Source organism: Cryptotermes secundus, unplaced genomic scaffold (genome assembly GCF_002891405.2).
Source record: "Cryptotermes secundus unplaced genomic scaffold, Csec_1.0 scaffold81, whole genome shotgun sequence".
Classification (NCBI taxonomy): domain Eukaryota; kingdom Metazoa; phylum Arthropoda; class Insecta; order Blattodea; family Kalotermitidae; genus Cryptotermes; species Cryptotermes secundus.
The window spans coordinates 1189074-1202677 of record NW_019718023.1 but is presented as its reverse complement, the minus strand read 5'-3'; the positions used below and the strand labels follow the sequence as shown (position 1 = coordinate 1202677).

Sequence of the window (13604 nt, the reverse complement as noted above, 5' to 3'; positions counted from 1 at the left end):
TTTATTGACTATTTTATTTTGTTATAATTATTTATTTTTAAATTCCATATTTCCAAAATTGGAAATATCATGTGAATGAAAGTTGGGGGTGGTAAGAGTAGCAGGAACAATCATCACAAAACCTGGCACTGAGACACAAATATTGAGAGTGGAGAAGAAGAACATTAACAAGAACAAGAAAAGAGGGACAAGAAGGAGGTCTTCATAAGGGTCGGACGAATACTGTAACTGTACCATACTGTTTCACGAAAGCCTCCAATAAATACAATATACAGTTTTCTTTCTAAATTACTTACCAAAGCGAAGTTTCGTTTCAAAATAATTATATGCTTGCTATCCAATAACGTCGGCAGTTTTTACCAAATCCGGTCAGGCGCGTTCACATTAAAGTCAAAATATGTAGCAAGATTCTCTCTAACTCCCACATGATGTCATCAAAACCAGACAGTAAGTTTATGGAATGTCTCGCTTACAAACGATATGATATATTCTACTATTGAGCAGATATTCGCTATGACTGGTTTGTCTATGAACTGCTGGTGTGTATCTTGATTTAGAAGTAACGCAGTTTTATGCTCGGTGTTTTGTATTACAAAACGTCACGTTACCAACATAATAAAATATTTTCAGTTCATTTTCACAACTGCAGTCACGGAAATGCGGTTACAACATAAAATAAGATGGAACAAAGAATATATTTCGAAAATGTAATTATGTGTATATATATTCTTTTTATATTCTGTCACGGAATTCATAAAAACCATCTCGTTTTCTGTCATTCTAAATGTAGATGACCATTCACAACATAAAATTTTGGTGATAATGTTACATAGATAAGTGTGGAAGAATATAGAACAATAATTTTATATCATTTTCGGCATATCAGTATGCTATCTTTTGTTAACCAGGAACATAAGGAATATATTACTTCATTAGGCTTCCAATTGATTTGGAATTAAATGTTGTAGTAAATGTCTGCATTATCACGGCTAAGCTATTGGAAAATGCTTCTGAAAAATTTTAAAAATAAATAAGTAACTTCTGACTTCCATTTTCTTCCATACATTTCTATACATTAATCTCAACATATAATTAATGTAGATTCACCAGAATTATAAAAGCTTGTAGTTTTCTTCTTGCTGCGATCAGTTCCACACACTTGTAGGCTCTTAAAAGCGACATCGCCATGTCACGATGCATGCTGCTGCCGTCACATGACCATTCGTGGAACTAAAGATGTTTTGCTTATCCGTGAGCACAGGATTAGCATTCCCCAGGATTTTCACGAAGAGACTGTAACAGAGTCCTCTTGCGTCCACACGTTGACTTCTAAATGGAACTAATTTCAAGTGTTTTCAATCGACAATCAGATATTTAACATGAGTAGTTCGTGAATGTGATACGGAGAAAACAATTTGGAGGCGACGAAAATGGAAGTCTCAAATCTGAGAGAGTAAAATATAGTCGCGAGTCCCAAGGGACGCGGACCAGAGAAAGACAGAGCTGAGGAGGGCCAGCAGCATATACAAAAGACAGACCCGTCCTCTCGTCAGAAAGGGTACCCCACAAAAACAACATCGTAATTGTCAAACAGTAATAAATATCTGGTCATGAGCCCTAGATGGGTCTCGACACCACTACTTACTGAATGACCTTCAATCGCAATGTGACTTTGACTTTGGCTAGAGTGTCGTACATCGGAATTCAGGGAGTCGGCAGTCGAAGGAATTAGACTGTGCCAAAAAGACTTGAAGACTGTACGTGTTCTGTAGTTACAGTGATATATGAAGTGACAGTGAGGCTATGATAAATCCGTTGCCAAGAAACGGAGAGTAAGTACTAGTGAAAGCATACTGGGAAGATTCGGTGAGGTGTGATCGGCATGAGTGTTATACTTAATTGCAGTTACGACTTGTGAGTGATACATAAATCAGAACCCCTTCTATAGTCATTAATATACATATGTAACAATACTATATTTATGGAAAATAAAGTAAATAAAATTTAAACCATATAACAGGAAACAATATACCAAAAAGTAGAGTTATATATCATGAAATTTAGTGCATAGCATTAGGTTTACTTGCTATGACTGGGAGAGACAAACAATGAACATGACTGGCGAGAGGCAGGACTGTTGACCTGTCAACTGTGTTATTAGGTCTGCAACTTCTCCTGATGACTGACCTATCGAATAACACACGCCTGAACTTCATTAAAGGTGTTTACATCTATGTAGTAATGCTTACTGGCCAAACACTCTGTCATATTTCCAGGTTACCGTAACCTTAAGTGTTATGATAGAAAATAATATTACAAGCAGAGGTTTTCTTTCGGAACTACTGAATTTTTGGACTTTGTCCATCGTTCCTTATTCTAAAGAAAAAAGAACACAACTTTTCGGAAACTCGATCTCTCTGGCGATTGAAGTTAGCTCTTTCTAGCGGACTCAACAAAGTATGTGTGTCCCCAACCCCTTCACCTGAGAATGGAAATAGGTCCGGTTTCCTAAATTTAGTGTTCTTATGTTCTTTACAATACCGAGAGATTGACAAAGTCCAAACCCCCAGTAAATTCGATTGTTGTACACCATTATAAGGAAATCTTAAGAGTCAGTCTCTGTGTTAGGTCTCATGATATTTTGTGATCCTCTCAAATATTAACATCACATTCACGAACTTGGACACGTGGCGGAGAAATGGCGTCAGGTTTTATGAAGTTATTCGACAATGAATCCAGCAGATAGACCTCCATGACACTGGCCTGCTATAACTCTTGTAGCAGCCACGCTGTGATGTCAACTGCAACGCCTTGTTACTGGAGTCTCACTTGTGTACCTAGAACACTGGCACTTTGATATTTTATGTTCATTTGATATGTTTAGTGGGAAAGGTAGGCTCACCTTAATTACTTGACTGTGTCATGTTGTATAGATACAGTAATTTATATTAAGCAGTTTTTGCATTTTATTTTCACAAAGTTTTAATTGTCTAGAGTGATGCTGGCGCTCAATGCTGTTTCCAACTGTTGGCTGAAACAAACAGACACAAATTAATTAATAATCACACACATGTAGTAAATATGACTTAAATAAATCGATGGATTGAAGAGTGGGTGTTTGGAAATTAAATTAAAATTCTGATATGTGCCAAATTTAATTTTGTTATTAATAATTTTAAAATGGATTTAATAGTTCAACTCTCCAGTTCATAATGCTTAAAGAAAGACGCTGTTTGCATTTCCGGTTGACAGGTATTATTCAGAAAAGTTATTTGAATTTAAACGTCCACATTTCACTCGAAAATTAAGTTTATGGAGCGGTGCAAATTGTTACGTTAAAAACGTGGTAAAGAGTTGGCAGGACAGGGTTATCTTTCAATTAGAATGACATAAACGAAAGATGAGCAAGTTTCTCAAGTGGCATTTGTGGTGGACAAAGTGACGCTGGGGCAGGTTTTCTCCGAGTACTTCGGTTTCCCCTGCCAATCTTCATTCCACCAATTGCTCCACAATCACCCTCACCTATCATTTGGGGCTGGTACGATAGGCCATAAGTGGCCGCAGTACAAGGGACTTAGTCCCACCCACTAGCAATAAAATATTAAGGAGAATACTTGGGCTATAAAAGTAACATTTGAAGCAGAGTACCGTACAGAAAGGTACACATTTCTTACCACTAGAACTGAAAGATATAACGAAAGAAAACGACCTGGACACAAAAACTAAAAAAAACACACAATATATTTTATACGAGATACAGTAAAATCTTATTTATTCGAAATTAGGTAAGTAGAAATTCACGGTATTTCGAAAAAAAACTTTCGTTACGAACTTGATTATCACAATATCGCTACCTTATACAAAGTTAAGACTGATATCAAAATTTACATTTCTACATTTTATAGCTAATAAATTTATTTTATGATATGCAATTTAAGTTTCAAAATAAAGTTCTAGTGCCTAAAAAGGCACTTGAAATCCAGTTTATAACTTTAATGAAATTATTTTAAGTAGCAATTCTAAAATTAGAGCTTTCACTAATTTGGGCAAGGGTTCGCTCCCAGTTGGTTCCAATTACTGAGCTCTTACTCAATTTGCAAATTAAATATTTTAAAGTCATTTCTAAATACAAGGCTCTCAAGCTTGTAATAAGGAAAAAGAATGTTCATACACAATAGATGTCATTAATATATTGAATAATATTACAGACAGTTGGAGAGCAAAATTTTCTTAACCGTAGGCGCAGCCAGGAGCCTGTCCAAGGGAGTGCGGTAGGGTGCGAACGGGGCAAACATTTTCCAAGGGAGGTGGCCAGAAAACTTGCTTACGTATTTACGTTAAAGTTATTTAGCACTGTTTTTACAAATATATATTCAGTATTCGATATATAATGTTTTCTGAAAATAATTTGATTTTGTATTAACATTTGGTATATTTTAATCTTGTTTTAATTTTAATAATTTCCCAAAACTTAACAGCGCTGGGAAAAGAAGAACGAATTAATAATATTCTTTAGAACATCGCTTGCATAAAGCAAGTCCCTGTTTTGTTGTGCACTGTAGAGAATAAGAATTTGATTTTGTCTGGAATTCATTCCGTAGACGAAAGATGACATGCAAAGCTTTAAGTTAACTAAAATACTCTGCAAGGAATGTCTTCAGTTTGCTGAATGGTGTTATGTACAGATACGCTTAGTTAATGGCAATAATTATAAACTGCAGAACTACATTCTGCGCGTTAGAGTAGGCACATTTAATAGTGAAATAAAGACACAATAAGTTAGTATTCTTGAGAGTTGGCGACTGCCATTTTGTGCAAGACCATGGTCGACCGACAACAAAATGGTAGGTGGGTGAGACGATCATTTAGCGTGCCGCACAACGTGTTTCAGAGAGGAAAAGGTCAGCTTAAAGGTCACTCACCTCTATAATATACTTCTCTGTACATACTTGGGCAATATTTCCCTCCCTGGAAAGAAAAGAACAAACAAACATTTGTAGAAGACAGGAAACAAAACTGCATTCACTGTGAACGGAAACAAACGAAGAAATATTCAATCACTACTTTACAGAAATATAAAATAAAATGTTTTATTTTGTGAAAGAAACAGGACAATCATAACATAAACATTAGCATATGATAAGAACTATATACATATTATTTATTTGCAATGTGTATTTGAAATATATATAAATGTGAATATTTAATTAAATACAACAAATCAGTGATACCTGATAAAACACTCCGGAACAAATATTTGGGGCTGGGTGGGCCCCAGAGCTATGTGAATTCCGTGGAGAAGAGAAAGCATTTTTCGCCCGCCGGTAATCAAACCCCGATTCCTCAATCATCCAGCCACTACCCATTATTCTGAATGAAATATTCTTGCTTCCTCTAAATATTGCTAAGGTGAGTACATAAGGAAGAATGATATTGGAAAGTCATGTAGCAGGAATGGACTAAAATTCAGAGTGAACTTAATTCAGTATTCAGATTAGAAACAAATAAGAGACGCGGAGAAAAGAGAGGAACGAAGAGAAAGGAGGAATACAAAGAGGAAGACAGAATTAGATCTGCATTTCGATGAGGAGTTACAAACTGTCAAATATGTCGGATATTTTCCATCGTCTCGTTTCTGCTGAAAGAACCACAACGTTTCGTAAGCTGCTTCTCTTTCCATCATCAGGATAACTGTAGAAGCCTAATATTCTCTTGTATCGAATGGAGATACTTTTTATCGTACGACCTGAGATAATCGTTCGGAAAATGTTAAGGAATTACTTTTTTCTGCGGAGGAGGGATTTGAAACTTTTAACAGATCTGAGAGTGGGGAGGTGAACAGGAGGTGACGGCGCTAATGGACGAAACAGAGACGCGGGTTCCTAACCAATAGGAGGTGACCACGTGGATGAGGAAAAGATTTTCCGGAGGACCAGATGGGCATTTATGAGTGTTATATTATATATATTAAGATGGTAGTTTCTTTAGCTTAAGTCGTTTATCCAAGGAATCCGTCCAAGGCTTTGTGTTCATTTTCGTAACATAATTTTTTTACGGTGAGGAGTTTTTAGCCCCACACCCAACCACAAAGCTGGAGGGCCACCCTTTGTCGGCTATCCGCGACTGTTTATTCAATATATTCACAGCTTCCCTCCAAAACTGGATGCTGTCTCCTCCATCCGCAACCTGATGACGCGCCATGCCGTGGTTCAAGTATAATTATAATGATCAAGTCAAGGCGGATGAGGTGGGTAGGGCATGTAGCACGAATGTTGGAGACGAGGAATACGTATAGGATATTGGTGGGAAAACCAAAAGGAAAGAGTTAACTGGGAAGACCAAGGCGTAGGTGGGTGAACAATATTAAAATAGATCTTAGAGAGATAGGATGGGATGGTATTGACTGGATTGATCTGGCTCAGGATAGGGACCACTTGAAGGCTCTTGTGAATACGGTAATGAACCTTCAGGTTCCATAAAATTCTGGGAAATTCTTGAGTAGCTGCAGAATTGGCGGCTCCTCAAGGAGGACTCAGCTCCATGAGTAAGTAAGTAAGTATATATGAAGATGGCAACTACAGCGTCTGTCGAAACTTTGGAAGAGCAACATTCTATATAGCTCCTTCCGGAAAGACGAAGTCATACATTAGAACGTAACCTAAGGACAAGAATGGACTGAGGGTGTTTGAGAACAGGATGCTGAAGAGAATATCTGGACGTAAGAGGGATGAACTTACAGGAGGCTTGAGACAACTGCATAATGAGGAGCTTCATAATTTGTACTCACTCCAAAAGTTATTAGGATCTGAGGCTAACACAGCGGTGATTATGAAGAGTTTTATCTTCCGAGTTATAATATCAAACAGCCCTTTAAGCAGGTTACTTGGCTTATATCTCAGAAAATGGAACCCTTTTAATATTGTGACATGTCTCCTGAAAGCTGCAACCTGCCCATCTGCTGGGCGGGGCTTCTCTGAGCACGTTCCCGTGGCAAAGCTGTAAGCGCCGCTGGTAGAGGGCGAATTGTTGGAACACGTTTCCATGGCAACGAATACTACTGAAGAAGCGCTGCATTGCATAGAGTCATGTCGATTCCTACGCAACGCGTATAGAAACGTTTCCGTTACAACGGATAAGTAAACGTTGTTGACACGGCAACGAACTGGTCAAAACACAGTGACGGCTAGGAACCCGAGACATTTACCGGTGCAGGAGATGATCTCCACACGGTTCGAAAAGAACTGACCAACAGAAGACAGAAGAGGACAGAACACAGAAGAAGTGAAGTCTTTAGTTTATGTGTTGTTATCACTGTTCGTAGTTACGATGCGTTAGAGCGAGATTGCGTACACTAGTTCCGCCTTGTGAATATGCAATCCGGAACCCATTAATTCATTTTCGCGTTACCAGGACACGTGACAGCATGATTAGGATGATAAAACCAGGGTAGATGAGATAAGGGAGAAATGTAGCACGCATGGGAGAGAAGGGAATATCCATATGAAATTCTGATCGGAAAGCGTGAAATTGGAAGACCAATACGTAGATGGAAAAATGATTTTGATAAAGAAGATTCAAAAGAGAGATTAGTGATTGACTCTTTCTGAATACAGAAATGGGCCTTAGGTTAGCATGAAATGGCAGGATTATTTCTGCCAGCTGAGCAAATATTAGCTTCCCGAGGAGGGTTCTGCTACGTGGATTTAGTCTGCGTGCAGTGCGGGAGGGAAATCCGATCATGTCCAACTTTTCGACAGCCCGCAATGGGACAGATCCTGCAACACATAATTGTATATTACGATGCATATTGGTGCATGCAATATGCAAATATCCCTAATGGGACAGACGTGTTGCAGTGTTTCCATCACACACGGCAGAGTTGGCCTGGCAAGCTAATTGAAGGTGTGTGATCACATGCATTGCCCACGGAGACGCCCGCTCACTTCCTGTATAAATTCTTCTATCTAAATTGACCAGTTTAACACCAGTGGATAATTCAAAGGCAAGTTTCATCATTTGTTATAAAAGCTTTCATACTATTAATTTCCTCTAGTCTCCTGAATTTCTTTCCAGTTCTTCACTTTATCGAATGATACATAGGGGCCGAAATTTAACGACGTTTCCAACGAATAAAACTCACAAATAGTCAACGGTAAACAGTCTCTTTATATTGTATTCCAAATATCCATATCAAAATAATGTTAGTGCTCACAGAATGCACAACATACACTGAAACAAAAGGCTGATCGCTAGTTTGTGACCAAATATATATCTTACATTTATGTAACGAGTTATCACTGGACATTTCGTTGCTATGGTAACCTAAAACTGTGCAACAGTAGTGTTAATTCTTAAGCTTACAAAGGAAGTCAAGTGAAAAGGGAGAGAAAGACGAAAGAAGAAGAACATAAATGGAGCAAGAAGTCCTGGAGAGAAATAATTATCTACTTTCCTCTGATACGAAACGGACTGAATAGAAAGCGAATAAATTAGGTGGCACACAGACAGCAAGGTAATCTCATAAGCTTAAAAAATAGGATAACGGACATAGAGACAGTCAGCAAGGTGATATCATAAGCCTCTTTCTATTTTTTTTTAAATAGTGTAGGCTAAAGGAATAAGAAAGAGAAGTCTAAGGAGTAGAACGAGAGCAGTGTCGGAGAAGTATAAAAGGATCAAGGAGGACGAGAATATAAGACGGAGGTGACAGAGTACAAGGAAGTAAAAGAAAACGGAGTATTGAGGAGATAAAAGAGATAAGAAGGAGAAGGAACAGAAGAAAACAGAGGAAGGAGTAGCGGAAAGAGGAGGAGAAGGGAAAAGAAGAATTAAAAATGATGACAAGTAGAAGGTGAAGAAAGAGAAATACAAGACGAAGAGAAAGCGAAGAATATTACCTGCTTCTGTGTAGTCCGATATATATCCACAGATGCTTCGGAGGAATGTACCGCCTCAATAATCAGGGTCTAAGAATGAGCCATGAAAGGAAACAGCGAACATAGTTTTCCAACTAACTACAGTTATATGACCAGTGCACTATCAGCGGCTTCGGTAGGTGTTGCGCATGCCCAGTGAGCTGCGCGCGCAGCACCCACCATTTTGACTCAGTCATGGCGTTTCCTGCCTTTCCGCGGTGCTCAGTGTTTGCTCAGTGGCGCTTCCCATTTTACGCGTTTTGATATATGCGGTGATTATGCAGGGAGTTAATCTCCGCTTACAAAGACGATCCCTTGTGCTCTTCATATTTTCCACTGCGATAATCTAAATATTCAGCATAGTCGCGGAGAGTTTATCATCAACGTGAGAATCACTCTGTCATCGGAACAATGCGAGCACACGATTCTTGTCTTGCGTCACATTTTCATAATGAATCATCGAATGGTGATGGCAGATGGAAACGAAGAGAGAAATATTGTAATATTGGAACTGGCCAGAAGCGCTGTGCCGACGGCTATTTCAAGGTTTCACGCAGTCCTGCCATCTAACAAGGACTCTGTGCCACAGAAAAAGGGAGAGTTCATCAACAGTCTTTGAAGTATGATATATCTTTCGAGACCGGTTTCTTCAGTAGTATATTTTATGTTAAATAAATTAAAATGAAAGCCAGTGAGGTATAGCAAACAGAATGTCTTCCAAATATCTGTGAAGTACGTCGCACCTACTTCCTCATCCGCTATTGACCTAGACTATGTTACCCTAGAAATAAAATTGATTGCCTTTCCGCAGGCCATTTCTGGTCGCTGCTTATACAGGATGTCCCAAGTAGAAAGGTCAATATTCCGGGAGGTCATAGTATCGGCCATTCTAAGCAAAAAGTGCATACAGGGTGTTTCACGACTTTAGGACATAACTGCAGGAGGTTATTTCCTAGGTCTTTGTGATCAAAAAAGTTCATATAAACATGTGTCCGATTTTGGACGGTTACGGAGTTATGACCGCTTTAAACTCAGAACAGAAGGTAACGATTACTGACAATAAACGGAACAAAATAATAAACCAGCATAATACATGATACATTTAAAGTATGAATGTAAAGTTAACTTCGTGAAATTACTTTTAATTTGAATTTATTGGTGCTTAAAGCTGATTTTCGAAAATGCCACCGCCGGCCGCAACACAGGCTGCCGCTCGATTCTGAACTGCGCAGGACATACCAACCCACCACGCCTTAGGTACCTCTCAAGTGTCGAGATAACGAGAACGCTCTGCCTGTAGCTGGCTAAAAATAGCGACCCGTCAGCTGACAGCCGCGGTTGACACGAGGGCGTGTACGGGAATGAAAAAACGGTCATAACTCCGTAACCGTCCAAAATCGGACACATGTTTATATGAACTTTTTTGGTCACAAAGACCTAGGAAATCACCTCCTGCAGTTATGCCCTAAAGTCGAGAAACACCCTATATGTGCATGTGTCCTATTCCGAACGGTTTCCGAGATAGAGCTATTTCACTGTACACTGCAGAGACGAGCAACATGCCATGTCCTCACATGAGTTTCAAAGTTCATTGACGTTGAAGTAGAATTTTCGAAATTGTATTATACTTGTGGTCTAGTAGTCAGCGTTCCTGGCTACAGATCCAGAGGTCAGGATTCGATTCCCAATACCAGATTATTTTTTTCTGAGAAGTAGTGGGTCTGCAACGGATTCCACTCATCCTCGTGATGATAATTGAAGAGCTATGTCAAGGAATTAGCGGCTCCGGTCTAGAAAACCCAAATTAACGGCCGTGGGGATTCGTTGCGCTGACCACGAAATATGACGCATGTATATATACACATTTTGTTTTGCTTAGAATGGCCGATACTATGAGCTCTCAGATTATTGACATTTCCTCCTGGGACACCCTGTATATGGTGGGGTGAGTACACATTTGGTGTGTACTTTTATTTAGAATAACAGTTTTAATAAGTTATTGAAATATAATCCAAATCGTTATGTCCGTGTTCAAGAAAACTGCCATTTTGTTCTCCATTGCCCATTTGATGGGTCCCTATTTTTTGGAGCTGAAACTTCGTATTCTTCGAGCATGAGAGCATGAGATATAAAATAATAATAATAATAATAAAATGCACACATGCATAAATACGACGTGTTTTAACAAAGTAACGAGATCAATTAAGTACAAATTATTTATTCCATAATTCTTCTAAATAAACATAGCCCCATTCAAAATAATGTCCCCCCGATGCAACACACATGGCCTAGTGAATTTTCTACTCCTCGTGACTGGACTGAAAGCCATCTTCTCTTTGGGTCCTCATGGAGTCGGTTACAGCCTTCTGAACGCCGTCGAGTGTTTGAAAATACAGAGAGACAGCTTCAGAAAACCATCTTTCCTTGGTTAGTGTGTTGATATTTTCTAAATCCGTCAAAATTTTGGTATATATTTATTTTCAGCATCACAGTGCTTTAATATATACTGCGTATACAAGAAAGTTAAAATAATTGTTCACCACTGTAGCGGAATCAGCTCCTAAACACTCCTATCCCTACACACAGGCCTATCATTGTTAAGCAGTTCAGCTTCTGCACAATGCTGAACATTTTAACTATGCTTATATGTTGTTAAGGTTTACTAGAAATCTGTTATATCCAAAGGACATTTCTGTTACATGAGGTTGCTCATTGCACCACTGGTAGTTTGAAGCCTGGTCTGTACAAGCGGTAGTTGTCAATCACTATTACACTTCCTGGCAATGAGCAGAGAGCAACACGTCATCTCCGGTGTTCCCTCACACTCCGTGAGTAACATAGCGAGCAGATTACAAATGGGATCTCCCTTGTTCAAAGCAATACATTAATAAGACTAAAGACGATCGCTTGGACAGTTTATACACGTGCACGCTGTATACAGGGCAGGTATTCTTCACGCGAATTGTGTACAATTACTGTGATGTAACAAGAATTAAAATTAATTTCAGAACTAACGATAGTAAACAAGTAAGTGAATATATCCTTATAACAGGCCATGGAGGCCCATAGGGTTGTGAGACGTCGAGGCTCCCACATCTTCTATACAGTTGGCTCACAGCCATACGCTCCGGCCGCCTATTACTCCCAGGAAGATCCCTGGCACTCATTTCTGTTAGAGGCTGAGTCGACTCCAGGGCCATAGTGAGGCTGCAAGGATTAGGTCAATTGATAAAGCTAATTACTTCATCGGGGATCGAACCAGCGACCTTCCGACTTGTAGCATAGTACCTCAACCAACTACGCTACGTGCCCTAAACCTACTACAGTGACGAATTAAAATTTCATTTACGAGGAAACTGAAAAAAAAATTAAAGTCGATTAATTCTTACTATCAATTCGATAGAAATCCTTTGTGTTCATTTGTGTTCTCTAACATAAATGTGACATTTGGAGTTCTGGCGGCGCTGCCTATAAATATTATTGTTTTCTAGGACTGGAGGTCGTGCAGTCTGGTCAAGTTATATATCTTTCTGAGAAACTTGCTGCGCCCAATACAAATGATTTTGTGTATAAGGCTCTGGGTTCCACACAGTCTTCTATCCACTTGGCACTGGGGCCTGTCTCTCCGGTGGTAAAGTGAAGCTAACCAACCACTGCCATCTAGTGGCGAGGTGGAGTTACAACTCCACTCCATTTTTAAGTCTTCGTGGTGTGGTTCTTAATTAAAGACACCAAGAATAACTTGAAGAATGCCGTCCTCTGGGATGTGACGCTTTGTAAATCTTGTATGAACCGACGTTTCGGAGGAAAGTATTAGTCTCCAAACATCTGCTCACGCTGGTTCCTCGCTCGCGGATTTTTCTACCCTGAAGACGGAGGAGATATGTTCCTACGAAACGTCGGTTCATACAAGATGTACACGGCATCACATCCCAGAAGACAGCATTTTTCATAGTCACGGCCGTGAAAACCTCAAATCACAGATAACTTACTCTCTAGCATTTCCTCGCCAAATATTTTTATAGTGATCAAACTAAGGATGAGGAAGACACACCACGTAGCACGCATAAGAAATACAGAGACGAAAGAGAGATAACCTTACGAATATCTAGATATATATAGGAGTATAATGTCATAATGTATCTTAAAACAACAGGATAGGAGGATGTGGCTCAAGGCAGGAATCAGTGGTGGCTCGTGTGAACATAGTAATGAACCATCGGTTTGTGTAAATTGACCAGAATTTTTCTGAGTAGACAAGAAGCTGTTAGCTTATTAAGATGGACTCAGCTTCATGCAATTAATTACCGTCTGGAGTACGCTCAGTGGCTGTGCCATGGCTCAGATGGCTTCTCACAGCAACGATAAGGGTTCGATGCCAACTGATGTAATATGAAGATTTGGTGACTCAAGTGATATGAGGGTAGGTTTTCTCCGAGTAATTCGGCATTCTCTCTAAACTATCATTCCAGAACCTACTCCATAATCATTAATCATCGCATCATCGGCAAAGTATTTTTCCGATTCTGACAGCATCGTCAAATAAAAGACTTTGACACCCTCAATTCATATTCGTTCTTTAGCGTGAGACCATATGAAGGGAATACAACTTCAATCTGTTTTGTGTTGCTATTGACCCCGGGGGTGAATAAATGGGATCGATTAATAGGCAATTTTGCTATTCCACTT

At 39.2% G+C, this 13604-nt stretch overlaps 1 protein-coding gene across 1 annotated transcript in view; it reads right to left on the bottom strand.

The window, feature by feature from the left end:
* Positions 1-693: 693 nt before the first annotated feature.
* Positions 694-13604, bottom strand: part of LOC111868617 (carbonic anhydrase-related protein 10) — a 464761-nt gene continuing 451850 nt past the window's right edge. The window contains exons 10-11 of the mRNA XM_033753652.1: positions 4923-4968; positions 694-3031 (exon numbers count right to left, since the gene is read on the bottom strand). Of these exons, the coding sequence (XP_033609543.1) occupies positions 3009-3031; positions 4923-4968 (69 nt within the window). The 3' untranslated portion in view covers positions 694-3008. The remainder of the gene's footprint in view (positions 3032-4922; positions 4969-13604) is intronic.